We start from the raw sequence: 11,711 nt of genomic DNA, 5'->3' as shown, positions 1-11,711 counted from the left end.
ACCCAGCAGTGAGTGGCAGGGACCAGGCCATCGCTGAGCTAGTCTGACTCTAATCAGGTGCTCCTCCCAGCCCACCGGTTCTCTTTCTCCTCCCTTCCTCACCCCCCACCTGACCCCCTTCCCTCTCTTCTCTACCTTTGGGCTCTTACTTGAACCCAGGATCCATGGGAAAAAACTGGTCCTGCTCTATGTCACTAGGTGTGCTTATTCTCTTAGTTGTGTCTGACTCTTTGTGACCCCACGGACTGTAGCCCACCAATCTCCTCTGTCCATGGGGATGCTCCAGGTAAGAATACTGGAGTGGGTTGCCACGTCCTCCTCCCGGGGATCTTCCCAACCCAGGATCAAACCCAGGTTTCCCTCACAGGCAGATTCTTTACTGTCTGAGCCACCAGGGAAGCCCACGTCACCAGGTATTAGTTGCTAAACATCCATCTTTGACCTGCTGGACAAGCCACAGGTGCTTCAAATATCTCCTGGACTTTGGGTGAAGACATTCTCAGGTGAACTGGAGCAGCTGGCACTGAGCCTGGTCGTGAGCCCTAGCCATGTCATGTGACCTCTGTGGTCCCTCATCTTTGAAAAGGATGTGGGAGACTCCAGTGTGTGCACAGCACCTGGGAAGTGGTAGCTCCAAGTGCCGGTATTAAATGAAGAGTCCCCAGGCTGCATGGGGGCTGGGAAACCCTGTGGTGTGGGCTCAGGCTCTTTGCTTGGTCACACGGTGGGATACCGGTGGGGCCAACACCGCCGGCCAGCAGCATCCTCAGAGCTGGACAGTGAACCCAATAGGCTCAGCTTCAGACCCCTGCTCTGCCCAGGGCTCCGGTGATGGTGAGAGCTGGGTAGCCGGGCACACTCAGAGAGTACACCACACCCTTGTGTGCTGCTCCATAGAAATAGCTAGGAGTCGGGAGTGGGCTGAATCTCCGTTCTTGCCATAGCTCCAGCTGCCTGGCTCCTGCGTGGAAGTGGTAGGCAGACTGTGCAGGCTTGTGACCTGATGAATAATCATGTTGTCAACTCCTTGAACCACACAGTGTGTGTCCTGTTTATGCAAACTCTACAGTTTGTAGAATATTTTCACAGCCTCATCACACGCATCCAGATGGCCTGCATGTCAGGGGTGCTTTACTTACGTAGGTTTGATAAAAACATCTGTGTTGGTTAAGGAAACCCTGCTCTCAACCTCACATGCACGCCCATTACTGAGTCCAGTGTACCTCTCCAGCCGTTCACACTAAAGTTCAATGCTGCTTGGAGTAGGTATTCACACAGCAAGTGGTGGACTCAGAATCACTTCTCAAGTGTTTTCCATCAACAGAGAGATGATAGAAAGTCTTACATTTGATCAAATTTCCCCAGAGTAAACATAAAACTTCATTTCAAGGCGTCTGATCTTCTTTGCACTTTCTGGCTGTGCTGGCTGGCTTTCTCATTCACATGTACTCAGATCAATTAATCTATTGACAGATAAGTACTGAGCACCCCGTGCTTGGAAGATGCTACTACAGGGGGTTTATGTCAGGCAAGCTGGGGTGGGGGAAGCAGCTGGACCAAACAGTGGTTAATGGGCACTGATTGCTAGTTACTGATGTTCCCGCAGTGAAGATACCACCCATGCACTGCCACACAGCTTCAGAGATGGTAGGTGTGGGTGAGGGGCTGGTTTTCAGGTTCGTAGGATCAGGGAGATCATTAAGAGCTGGGGAGTCCAGGGAAGGCTTTAGAAGAGATTCAGAATTGATAAGGAACCTTGAAGGATGGGCAGCAGTAGCAGGAAGGAGGGGAAAAGGGTATTTGAGGACATGGCCAAGTGTCTTTGTGGTATGTGCTGGGGACAGCATGGATTCCAACTGAGCAGGGTGCTAAAGTCCTGCAGAGAAAGTTATTAGGATACTTGCTGAAGAATCATTAGCTCTTGCTAATGAGGTTCTAAGCAATTATTTTGTTGTATTAAAAAGAATGCTAAGAAAAATGGAAATAGATCAAAATAATTTCATAGCTTTAAAAATATTGCTGCTCAAAAAATACATGCATGCCAACGTTCGTTTCCACACTATTTCCACAGCCAGGACATGGAAGCAACCTAAATGTACGTTGATGGCGGAATGAATAAAGATGTGGTACATATACACAATGGGATATTACTCAGCCACAAAAGGAATGAAATTGGGCCATTTGCAAAGATGTAGATGGACCTAGAGACAGTCACACAGAATAAAGTAAGTCAGAAAAAGAAATACAAATATCGCATATTCATGCATATATGCGAAATCTAGAAAAGCAGTGCAGATGAACTTATCTGCAAAGCAGAAATAAAATCATGGATGTAGAGGACAAGCATATGGCTGTCAAAGGAGGAAGGGGAGATAGGATGGACTGGGAGACTGGGACTGCCGTATACACACCACTGTGTGTATAATAGGTAACTAATGAGAACTGATGGAGAAGGAAATAACCCACTCCAGCACTCCTGCCTGGAGAATCCAATAGACAGAGGCGCCTGGCAGGCTACGGTCCATGGGGTCGCAGAAGTTGGATACGACTTAGGCTTCAAACCACCAAATGGGAAAGAAAGCCAAGGAAAAGGGGATATATGTGTATGTGTGGCTGATTCACTTTGCTGTATGGCAGAAATTAACATAGTAAAGCGATTATACTCCAATCAAATCAAAACAAAACAAAAATATTGCCACTCAAGGCATCGCATCACGAGATGGAAGAGAAGGGGGTTGCTGGGTGAACAGTATAAAAACACTTTTCCTTATATAAATATTACTGATATGTTTTATAAAATTATCTAAAAATACCGATCAAGAATTCTTAGCCACACCTTTGGCACTGGGTTGGCTTATGGGCCTGCCTCCCTCTGGCTTTTGGCCGAGAGAACACTTTGCTCTTTGCTGAAGGGTTGGTCACTCTGGGCAGGTGCTGCACCTCCACAGGAATGCTTGATCTCTCGCCATCCTGAGCCTCGGTTTCCCCATCTGTCAGGGTAGGGATAGTAAGGCTGACTCTGGAAGTATCTTTCAATCCCTGTTCTCTACTCACTTTTTCTCTTCTTCTTTCTTTCCCTTTCTGTGTTCCCTTCCTCGCAAATTAAAAATCCTTTCTTTGCTTCCTTATTTAGCACAATTCACGAAACGGAAAGCACCCATCCATCCATTTGCTATGAAACATCTAGAAGCCCAGTGCTTGACACTATGGAGGTTTCATGAGAAGTCCGAGGTCAGCCTTGGCCTCTCCAAGTGCTTCCAGTCTCCCTAGGCAGAGAGGGTTGGAACAAGAAACAATTAGAAGATATCAACGAAAGTGGAAACAGTGACAGATTTTATTTTCTTGGGCTTCCCAAATCACTTCGGACAGTGACTGAAGCCTTAAAATTAAAAGACGCTTGCCCCTTGGAAGAAAAGCAATGACAAACCTAGACAGTGTATTAAAAAGTAGAGACATCACTTTGCTGACAAATGTCTGCATAGTTAAAGCTATGGTTTTCCAGTAGCCATGTACCAATGTGAGAGTCAGACCATAAAGAAGGCTGAGAGCTGAAAGTGGTACTGGAGATGACTCTTGAGAATCCCTTAGACAGCAAGGAGATTAAACCAGTCATTCCTAAAGGGTATCAACCCTGGATATTCATTGGAAGGACCGATTCTGATTCTGAAACTGAAGCTCCAATACTTTGGCCACTTGATGCAAAGAGCTGGAAAAGACCCTGATGCTGAGAAAGAGTGAGGGCAAGAGGAAAATGGGGCAATAGAGGGTCAGATGGCCGGATGTCATTAGTGACGCAATGGACATGAGTCTGAGCAAGCTCCAGGAGATAGTGAAGGACAGGGAAGCCTGGCGTGCTGCAGTCCATGGGGTCACAAAGAGTCAGACATGACTTAGTGACTGAACAACAAGTGAATGGAGGGCTAGTGGGTCAACCACTGGTCACTGCCTTGGGTGATCAGAGCCGGGAGGCACTGCGGGGCTGGGGTAAGGGGTGGGCTCTAGGGGGAAGGTCAGGCTGGGGCTGGGTCCCCAGTGGAAATGGGGTGAGCCTCAGTCTGGAGCCAGAAGGCTTGGGCTTCAGTCTCCCTGGGAAGTAGACTGTATTAATGTTGGCAAGCAACCCCCACCCTGGAAGTCATTATCCTACTACCCACACCTGTGTTGCAGGGTGTGTGTGGGGGCTTAAAGGAAAGATGCACTTGGAATGTCTGTACGAATGCTAGTTCTCAGCTGCTCACCAGCTGTGGGACCTCAGGTCGGCTCCTGGAACATTCCAAGCCTCGGTTTACTCAACTGCTAAAGGGGGATATTGGTGATGCCATCTCATGAGACTGTTGAGAGGTTGAGCAAAGAGAGTTTGGTGAACAATGGCTGGTCCCTTTAGCCTCATTAATAACAGGGCTGGCTGGGCAAAGGAACCTCTTCCAGGCAGCACAGCTGTGGGGCCCTGCCTGGGAAGCCATGTGGCCCTCAAGTTGTGTAAACAGCCTGAGGCTTCCCAGGCCTTGGCGGCTGTAGCTTCTATGGGTCCTGTGGCTCCAGGTGGCCCTCGCTGAGCCAGAGCACGTCCTCAGGAGGTTGGGGCTTAGGAGGGCTTGGGTGGGGCCCTATACCCCCATGGGTGAGAAAGGCAAACACCCAAGGAGGTGCAGCCAGGCTTCCAGCTCAGCTGTGTCCTTTGCACTGGAGCATGGATTTCCAAGCAGGAGAGGCTGAGGCAGCCAATGGGATCCTGGGGTTGTGCCGGGCGGGTACTGGTCACACCAGGCCCCTGGGTATGGGAAGGGCACAGTGACTCATGGGAGCTCTGCACCCAATGGCCCCAAACACACACACCTGGCCCATGGGATGGTGGCCTGTGTCCTCAGAACCTGTCCATACTCCCCTATTACATGAGCTTAGCATCACTGGTCTGAGGACAAGACTCCACCCACGTGGGGACTGGCAGTCACAGCAGCTGCTGTCACTGAGGACCTACTATGCTCAGGGAAGCTTCTAGTTCTTCAAACTCATGTAGTCCTGGCAGCAGCCCTAGGAAGTGGGTATAATATCCTCCTCCCATTTCACAGGGAAGGAAACAGGGAGAGGTGGAGGGAAGTGAAGGCAAGCGGTTGGGGACATGGTGGGGCCGGGATCTGAACCCACAGGATTTACACGTAACCTCAGTGCTGTGCTGCTTCCCCTGGGACAACAGAGGCTGCTGACCATCCCTATGTGGAGCCCACTCCATTCTGTCCTTTCCATTCTGCATAAGCCCGACCACATCCAATAGCTGGTTCTAGAGCAGAGGTGCCGGCTCCAGTACTCTTGCCTAGAAAATCCCATGGATGGAGGAGCCTGGTGGGCTGCAGTCCATGGGGTCGCTACGAGTTGGACACGACTGAGCAACTTCACTTTCACTTTTCACTTTCGCACATTGGAGAAGGAAATGGCAACCCACTCCAGTGTTCTTGCCTGGAGAATCCCAGGGATGGGGCAGCCTGGTGGGCTTCCGTCTATGGGGTCGCACAGAGTCGGACACAACTGAAGTGACTTAGCAGCAGCAGCAGAGCAAAGGTGCAGGCGGGCAGTGTAGTGGAGAGGGCTCAGTCAGACTCGGATTGCAAGTTTGACTTTGTAGCTGGAGGCCCTCGGGTGAGCTCTAATTAACTCTGGGTCTTGGCTTCTACAGCTTCGAGATGGAGATGATACACTGGGTCTCACAAGGCAATGTGAGATCTAACGCAGCACTTGGCTGATGATCGCTCTCCTGATGGGAAGAATTATATGTCCTTAGAAGAGTGAGGGGGCTTTTCAGGTGGCTCAGTGCTGAAGAATCCACCTGGCAACACAGGAGATGCAGGTTTGATCGCCTAACGGCAATCCACTCTAGTGTTCTTCCCTGGGAAATCCTCATGGACAGAGGAGCCTGGTGGGCTACAGTAGGTGGGGTTGCAAAAGAGTTGAACATGACTGATTGACTAAACAATAACAAGAAGAATGAGAAGGAACCAAGATTGCAGGGCAACCCAGAGGGCAAGTCCTACAGAGCTCTTCCTGATACTCCCAAACTGACTCAGTTCCTGGTCCTTCTTATGGGTCTCTCTTACTTGGCAAATTTTCAGATCTGCTGAAAAGTAATCTACTCTTGTCAAGCTCTCAGCATCAGTCCAGACAACTATGAAATGAAATGAAGTGAAGTGAAGTGAAAGTCGCTCAGTCGTGTCCAATTCTTTGTGACCCCATGGACTATACAGCCTATGGAATTCTCTAGGCCAGAATACTGGAGTGGGTAGCCTATCCCTTCTCCAGGGGATCTTCCCAACCCAGGAATTGAACCGGGGTCTCCTGCATCACAGGCAGATTCTTACCAACTGAGCTATCAGGGAAACAGACAACTATAGCAGAGATAAAACCAATAGTCAAGCTCTAGGCGCTTCTGAGGAGGCTGTGAACAAGACCACTCCCCTGTCCCCAGGCAACCAGAAGAAAAGCCTTCTCCATTATTCACCCAGGGCCTGGAAAGGCATACCTTCCTACACAAGGGAGGTGTCACCATGGGCAGGTGCTCAGTTAGCTGACCTTTAGTGGTTTTGGCTAGCGCTGAGGCTACACAACTGGAGGAGATTTCCTGACAAGAAAGGGAGCAGGGATGTGTCTCTCGAGGCTCTGCTGTATCTGGGGTGACCAATTGTCCCATTTTGCCCAGGATTAAGGGGTTCCTGGAACATGGGACTTTATCACAGAAACCAGAACAATCCTGGAGAAACTGGGAGAGTTGGTCATCAGCGCCATATTTCTCAGCCCATTCTAGAGCCTTCTGTGTCTCCCTAGGCACTAGGTTCCCATCTTTCTGCAACCATCAGCCTTGCTCGTCTGTCTCCCACGAGCCAGCCTGAGGCCTCCTCTGTGCCCTGGGGCTAATCAAAGGAGACGCTGCTGGAGAAAGCTGAGACAGCCGGCTGGACTCCCACACCTCTGGACGCTGATGATAGGCTCCTTTGAAGAACAGATGAAGACCTGGCCTCTGGGGGACATGGGGAGCTGGAGATGAGTCTTGCCGTAGCCCCTGGTCCAACGGGGCTCTTTTTTTTACGAGGCCAGGAAATGTTCACGGGAAGCTAAACATGAGGTTAATGAGGGGTTCTGATGGAAAGTGGTATTAACTTTAACAAGGAGAAAACACTTTGTAAAGAACAACGCCCATTGGGGTGGAGATATAAACCCGGGCATAAGGAGCTGCTTCTCTGTATCAGGGGGTTTCCGGGCTCCGAAGCTCTCTCACGTGTATTGTCAAAGTCATGGCTTCCAAATGCCTCAAGGCCAGCTTCTCGTCGGGGTCTCTCAAGGTCCCAGGAGGGGCCGGTGGGGGCTCGGCTCGTGTGTCCACAATGTTCTCCAGCAGCTCTTGCAAGCTCCCCGGCTTCTCCCGGGGGCCCCGGAGTTTCTCTGCCTGTTCAGTTGGGCTGGGCAAGAGCAGCTGCAGGGCCGCCAGCTGCCTCCCTGCTCTCTGCCTCCCCTCTGGAGGCTTTGCTACCAGCTACAGCATGGCCGGGGGCTGGTTCGGCGAGGGCATTCTTACTGGCAATGAGAAGGAGACCATGCAGTTCCTGAACGACCGGCTGGCCAGCTACCTGGAGAAGGTGCGGCAGCTGGAGCGGGAGAACGCGGAGCTGGAGAGCCGCATCCGCGAGTGGTGTGAGCGGCAGGTGCCCTACCTGTGCCCCGACTACCAGTCCTACTTCCAGACCATTGAGGAGCTCCAGAAGAAGGTGAGTGGGTCTGAAACGGAGCCTGGGGCCACCAGCACTAGCCTGGTAACTCTGTTCCCATGGGACACTTCAGAGGTCACAAAGCTTTGTCACATTTGCAGCCTCCTTTGCTTCTTCCAAGGAGGTATCATTTGGCCATTTTACAGATGAGAACACTGAGGCTCAGGCTGGTTAACTGACTGATCCAGGGGGTGGTTAGTGGAGTCAGAGCTTGAGTACAAACTCTATGAACTAACTGGTTATGAGACCTTTAATGTAATACCACAAGCCACCTCTCTGGGTTTAAATTTATTTTTTTCTTTCTTTTCTAAGGGGAGGGGATTTGGTGCAGACCAGGTTTCCTATAACTAACTCTGGGAGAGCCTGTCAGAAGTTTCCTTCTTGCCCAGCCCACATCCCCAGAAAGTCCTAGCCAACTCCTGGAAGGGAGAATTTGTGTCCAGGGAATCATACACTATGTTCTTGCTAATGATCTGCTGAACACCCCTCCAGTCCTGGGAGACAGGAAGATAGGAAGAAGCCGCCATGTCAGGTCTTTCCTGCAGCATTTCCCTGTCTCTAATCCAGGTTACAGATCTGAGATACCCTGCATTGCTAGGGACCATAGGGTTTCCTGCTCTGATCCCTACAACACGCCCATAAGCTTCATGGAGTCTCAGCTGCCAAAAGCTCAGGGATAGGTGACCCTCTCCCTCCAAAGGCAGCCCATGCCAGCTGAGCTGGGCAGCAGGATGGGGAGCTCCTGCCAGCAGAATGCCTTTTCTTTCCCTGAAGTCACTTCTTTATTTCCGCAGACCCTGTGCACCAAGTCTGAGAATGCCAGGCTGGTGGTGCAGATTGACAATGCCAAGCTGGCTGCAGATGACTTCAGGACCAAGTGAGTTATTCCATTTGCCCTTTGGTTGGGGCTGGTACAGCTGGATGTGGGTGGTGTCCAGACTCAGGTTTTGGGTTACCATGAATCACTGAGACATAAGGCAGGACACATAGCACCAGGCCAGTCTGGGGTGGGATCTGACATAGATATAGAAAGAAAAAACAGCTTCAGGCACTCTGCTATGTGCCTATCAGGTATGAGACCGAGGTATCCATGCGGCAGCTGGTGGAGTCAGACATGAACGGCCTGCGTAGGATCCTGGATGATCTGACCTTGTGCAAGGCTGACCTGGAGGCCCAGGTGGAGTCCCTGAAGGAGGAGCTGCTCTGTCTTAAGAAGAACCATGAGGAGGTGAGCATGGGGGCAGGTGAGCATGGGGTGCCAGGGTAGGCATGGGGAACAGGTGAAGCTGGAGGAGAAGGTGAGGCTGGGGGACAGGTAAGCATGGAGAATAGAAGAGCATGGGGGGTAGGTGAGCATGGGGGGCAGGTGAAACTGGGAGAGAAGGTGAGGTTGGGGGGTAGGTGAGCACGGGGAGCAAGTGAACATGGGGAGCAGGTAGGCATGGGGGAGGCATCCATCTGGGAAATTTAGTGCTGACCCTGGCCTGTGCCACAGGAAGTGAACTCACTGCGCTGCCAGCTTGGTGATCGACTCAACGTCGAGGTGGATGCTGCCCCGCCCGTTGACCTGAACCGTGTTCTGAATGAGATGAGGTGCCAGTATGAGACCCTGGTGGAAAATAACCGCCGGGAGGCTGAGGACTGGTTCAACACCCAGGTGGGTACCTGGAAACCGTCACTGCAATAGAGACACATGGTAGGTCACAGAAATGACCTTGAGACTCTGAATCAAAAACCTGAGTTTGAGTCCCAGCCCTGTTTCAACCTCGCTGTGCACCTTGGGCACGTTGCTGTCCTGAAGGCGACAGTGATCTCAAGGGTGAGATGAATGGGGTGGACTGGATGATCTGGACTGTCCTTCTTGGCTCATGATTCTAAGTGGCTTCTGTCGACTTCTGAAGCTGAGTCCCTGGTATTTCTGACTGGGTCCCATGTGTGTGTGTTTCAGACTGAGGAACTGAACCAGCAGGTGGTGTCCAGCTCGGAGCAGCTGCAGTCCTACCAGGCGGAGATCATTGAGCTGAGACGTACAGTCAATGCCCTGGAGATTGAGCTGCAGGCACAGCACAGCATGGTGAGCCCGAGGCTGGCTTGGGGCCGTGGCTGGACCAAACCTAGCAGTGCAGGGGCCCACCCACCCCAGCCTCCATGCTCTGACCACGTGGGCAGGATCCAGAGGGTCAAGTTATTGAGTTTCAGGGATTTTCTGTGCAGAGAAGAGGAAGGAGGGCCCAAATCCCATTAACCAAGGTCCCAGGGGGTAAAAGACAGGTGACTAGTAGCACCCGGCCTGTCCTGGCAGCATCTCCTATATTTGTGAGAACAGATTCATTCTGAGAGTAATTATCAGTGACTCAGAGATATCATTAACAAGGGAGCTCCTCTCTAGATCAGGAAGCTAAAGGGCTAATTGACTCATCTCAGATGAGATATCTGATTGTGGCTCATCCAGGCTTGAAGTGATTCTTCCTTCCTATACAATCCTTGCCCTCACAGAGAGATGCTTTGGAATCTACCCTGGCAGAGACGGAGGCCCGCTACAGCTCACAGCTGGCCCAGATGCAGGGCCTGATCGGCAATGTGGAGCTGCAGCTGGCGGAGATCCGCTGTGACCTGGAGCGGCAGAACCAGGAATACCAGGTGCTGCTGGATGTGCGGGCCCGGCTGGAGTGTGAGATCAACACGTACCGGGGGCTGCTGGACAGCGAGGACTGCAAGTGAGTACCTTGCATGCTCTCTCGTCTATGAAGCCCTGGAGAGATAGCGTGGTGGCCTGGGAAGAGCCTGGTATTTGAATTCAGAGGCCCTGGGTTTTGGTTTAGGTCTTGTTATATAGTCATCCTTTGACCCTGGCGATTTCCTTTGCCCTCTGGGCCTCTGTTTCCTCATTGGTAAAATGAGGGGGCAGGATTAGAAGACTATATTTCTTCTTTATTCATTAACTTGAAAAAAATTATTAAATTAATTCTTGAATGTAATTTATTATTCTTATGTATTTCATTTTCGTTAAATCAATATTTAGAGTTTTCATCATTATGACATCATTGCATTTTTCATAGCTGAACTACGTGATGCATTATAATTACTTCTTTCTTTGACAACTGTGAGTGAACGCAAGTTCAAGGCGAAACATCAGAATCAGGAGCAGAGAAAGGTTCAATGTAGGGCCCAGCAAGGAGAACAGGTGGCTCATGTGCAAAATCTCTAAGCCCAAGGACTTGAGGACTTTTAAGGTGCTCCGAGTTATTGAAAAATAGCAACTGGAAAATCATAGCGATCTGACTTTCTTTTTTTCTCCTAGGCTCTCCTGTAACCCGTGTGCCCCGGACCACTTGCCCTCTAAGTCTTGCCTCCCTTGTCTTCCTGCGGCCTCCTGTGGGCCTGGCACAGCCCGCACCACCTGTAGCCCCCGCCCCATCTGTGTGCCCTGCCCGGGAAGCCGGTTCTGAGAGTGACTAGTCCAGAAAGCCAAGGCCATTGTATCCAGGATTTGGACTTGGACTTGGCCTCAATTCAACTGTAATCCTAAAGCCCATTCCCCTGTAACTTTGTCCCTAGCCCAGGCCCAGACAATTACACTTTATCTTTCTCAAAGCCTGCCACTAGTGTCGGAGGCCTTAGTGGCAATAAGACCTCGAAGGCCTCAGCTTCTCATCATTTCGATGGGGGCCAGAGCCTCTGTTCTCAAGCTGCCTCCTGGGTCAGGTTTTCCTACTGGGCGCTGTTTTGGTGGTGTCTGAAATGCAGCAAAAGGCTTCTATTGTAGGAACAATAAAGCACGTTTACTCTGGTTCTCTATGCCTAACCAGCTCTGTTCTGATATTGTTGGTTTGGGTCTCTGTTGGTTTGGGTGAAGAGAGGTGACTTTAAGGCAGATGAATGGGGGAGGTTGGTCATGTATGAGCCGGGGGATTACAGGGTCCCTGAACTCCGGGAGTTGGTGATGGACAGGGAGGCCTG

At 51.0% G+C, this 11,711-nt stretch overlaps 1 protein-coding gene across 1 annotated transcript; it reads left to right on the top strand.

Moving 5' to 3' along the window:
• Positions 1–7,227: 7,227 nt before the first annotated feature.
• On the top strand, positions 7,228–11,492 carry KRT35 (keratin 35). Its single transcript, XM_055407826.2, has 7 exons — positions 7,228–7,751; positions 8,546–8,628; positions 8,823–8,979; positions 9,247–9,408; positions 9,700–9,825; positions 10,248–10,468; positions 11,053–11,492. Exons 1-7 carry the CDS (start codon positions 7,281–7,283, stop codon positions 11,198–11,200), a joined length of 1,368 nt encoding a protein of 455 aa, XP_055263801.2. The 5' UTR covers positions 7,228–7,280; the 3' UTR covers positions 11,201–11,492.
• Positions 11,493–11,711: the final 219 nt, after the last annotated feature.

Source organism: Moschus berezovskii, chromosome 20 (genome assembly GCF_049115385.1).
Source record: "Moschus berezovskii isolate FMDL1 chromosome 20, NW_MosBer_1.0, whole genome shotgun sequence".
NCBI classification, from domain to species: Eukaryota; Metazoa; Chordata; class Mammalia; order Artiodactyla; family Moschidae; genus Moschus; species Moschus berezovskii.
Note: the sequence above shows the minus strand (reverse complement) of the source record. Positions and strands in the feature narration are given on the sequence as shown.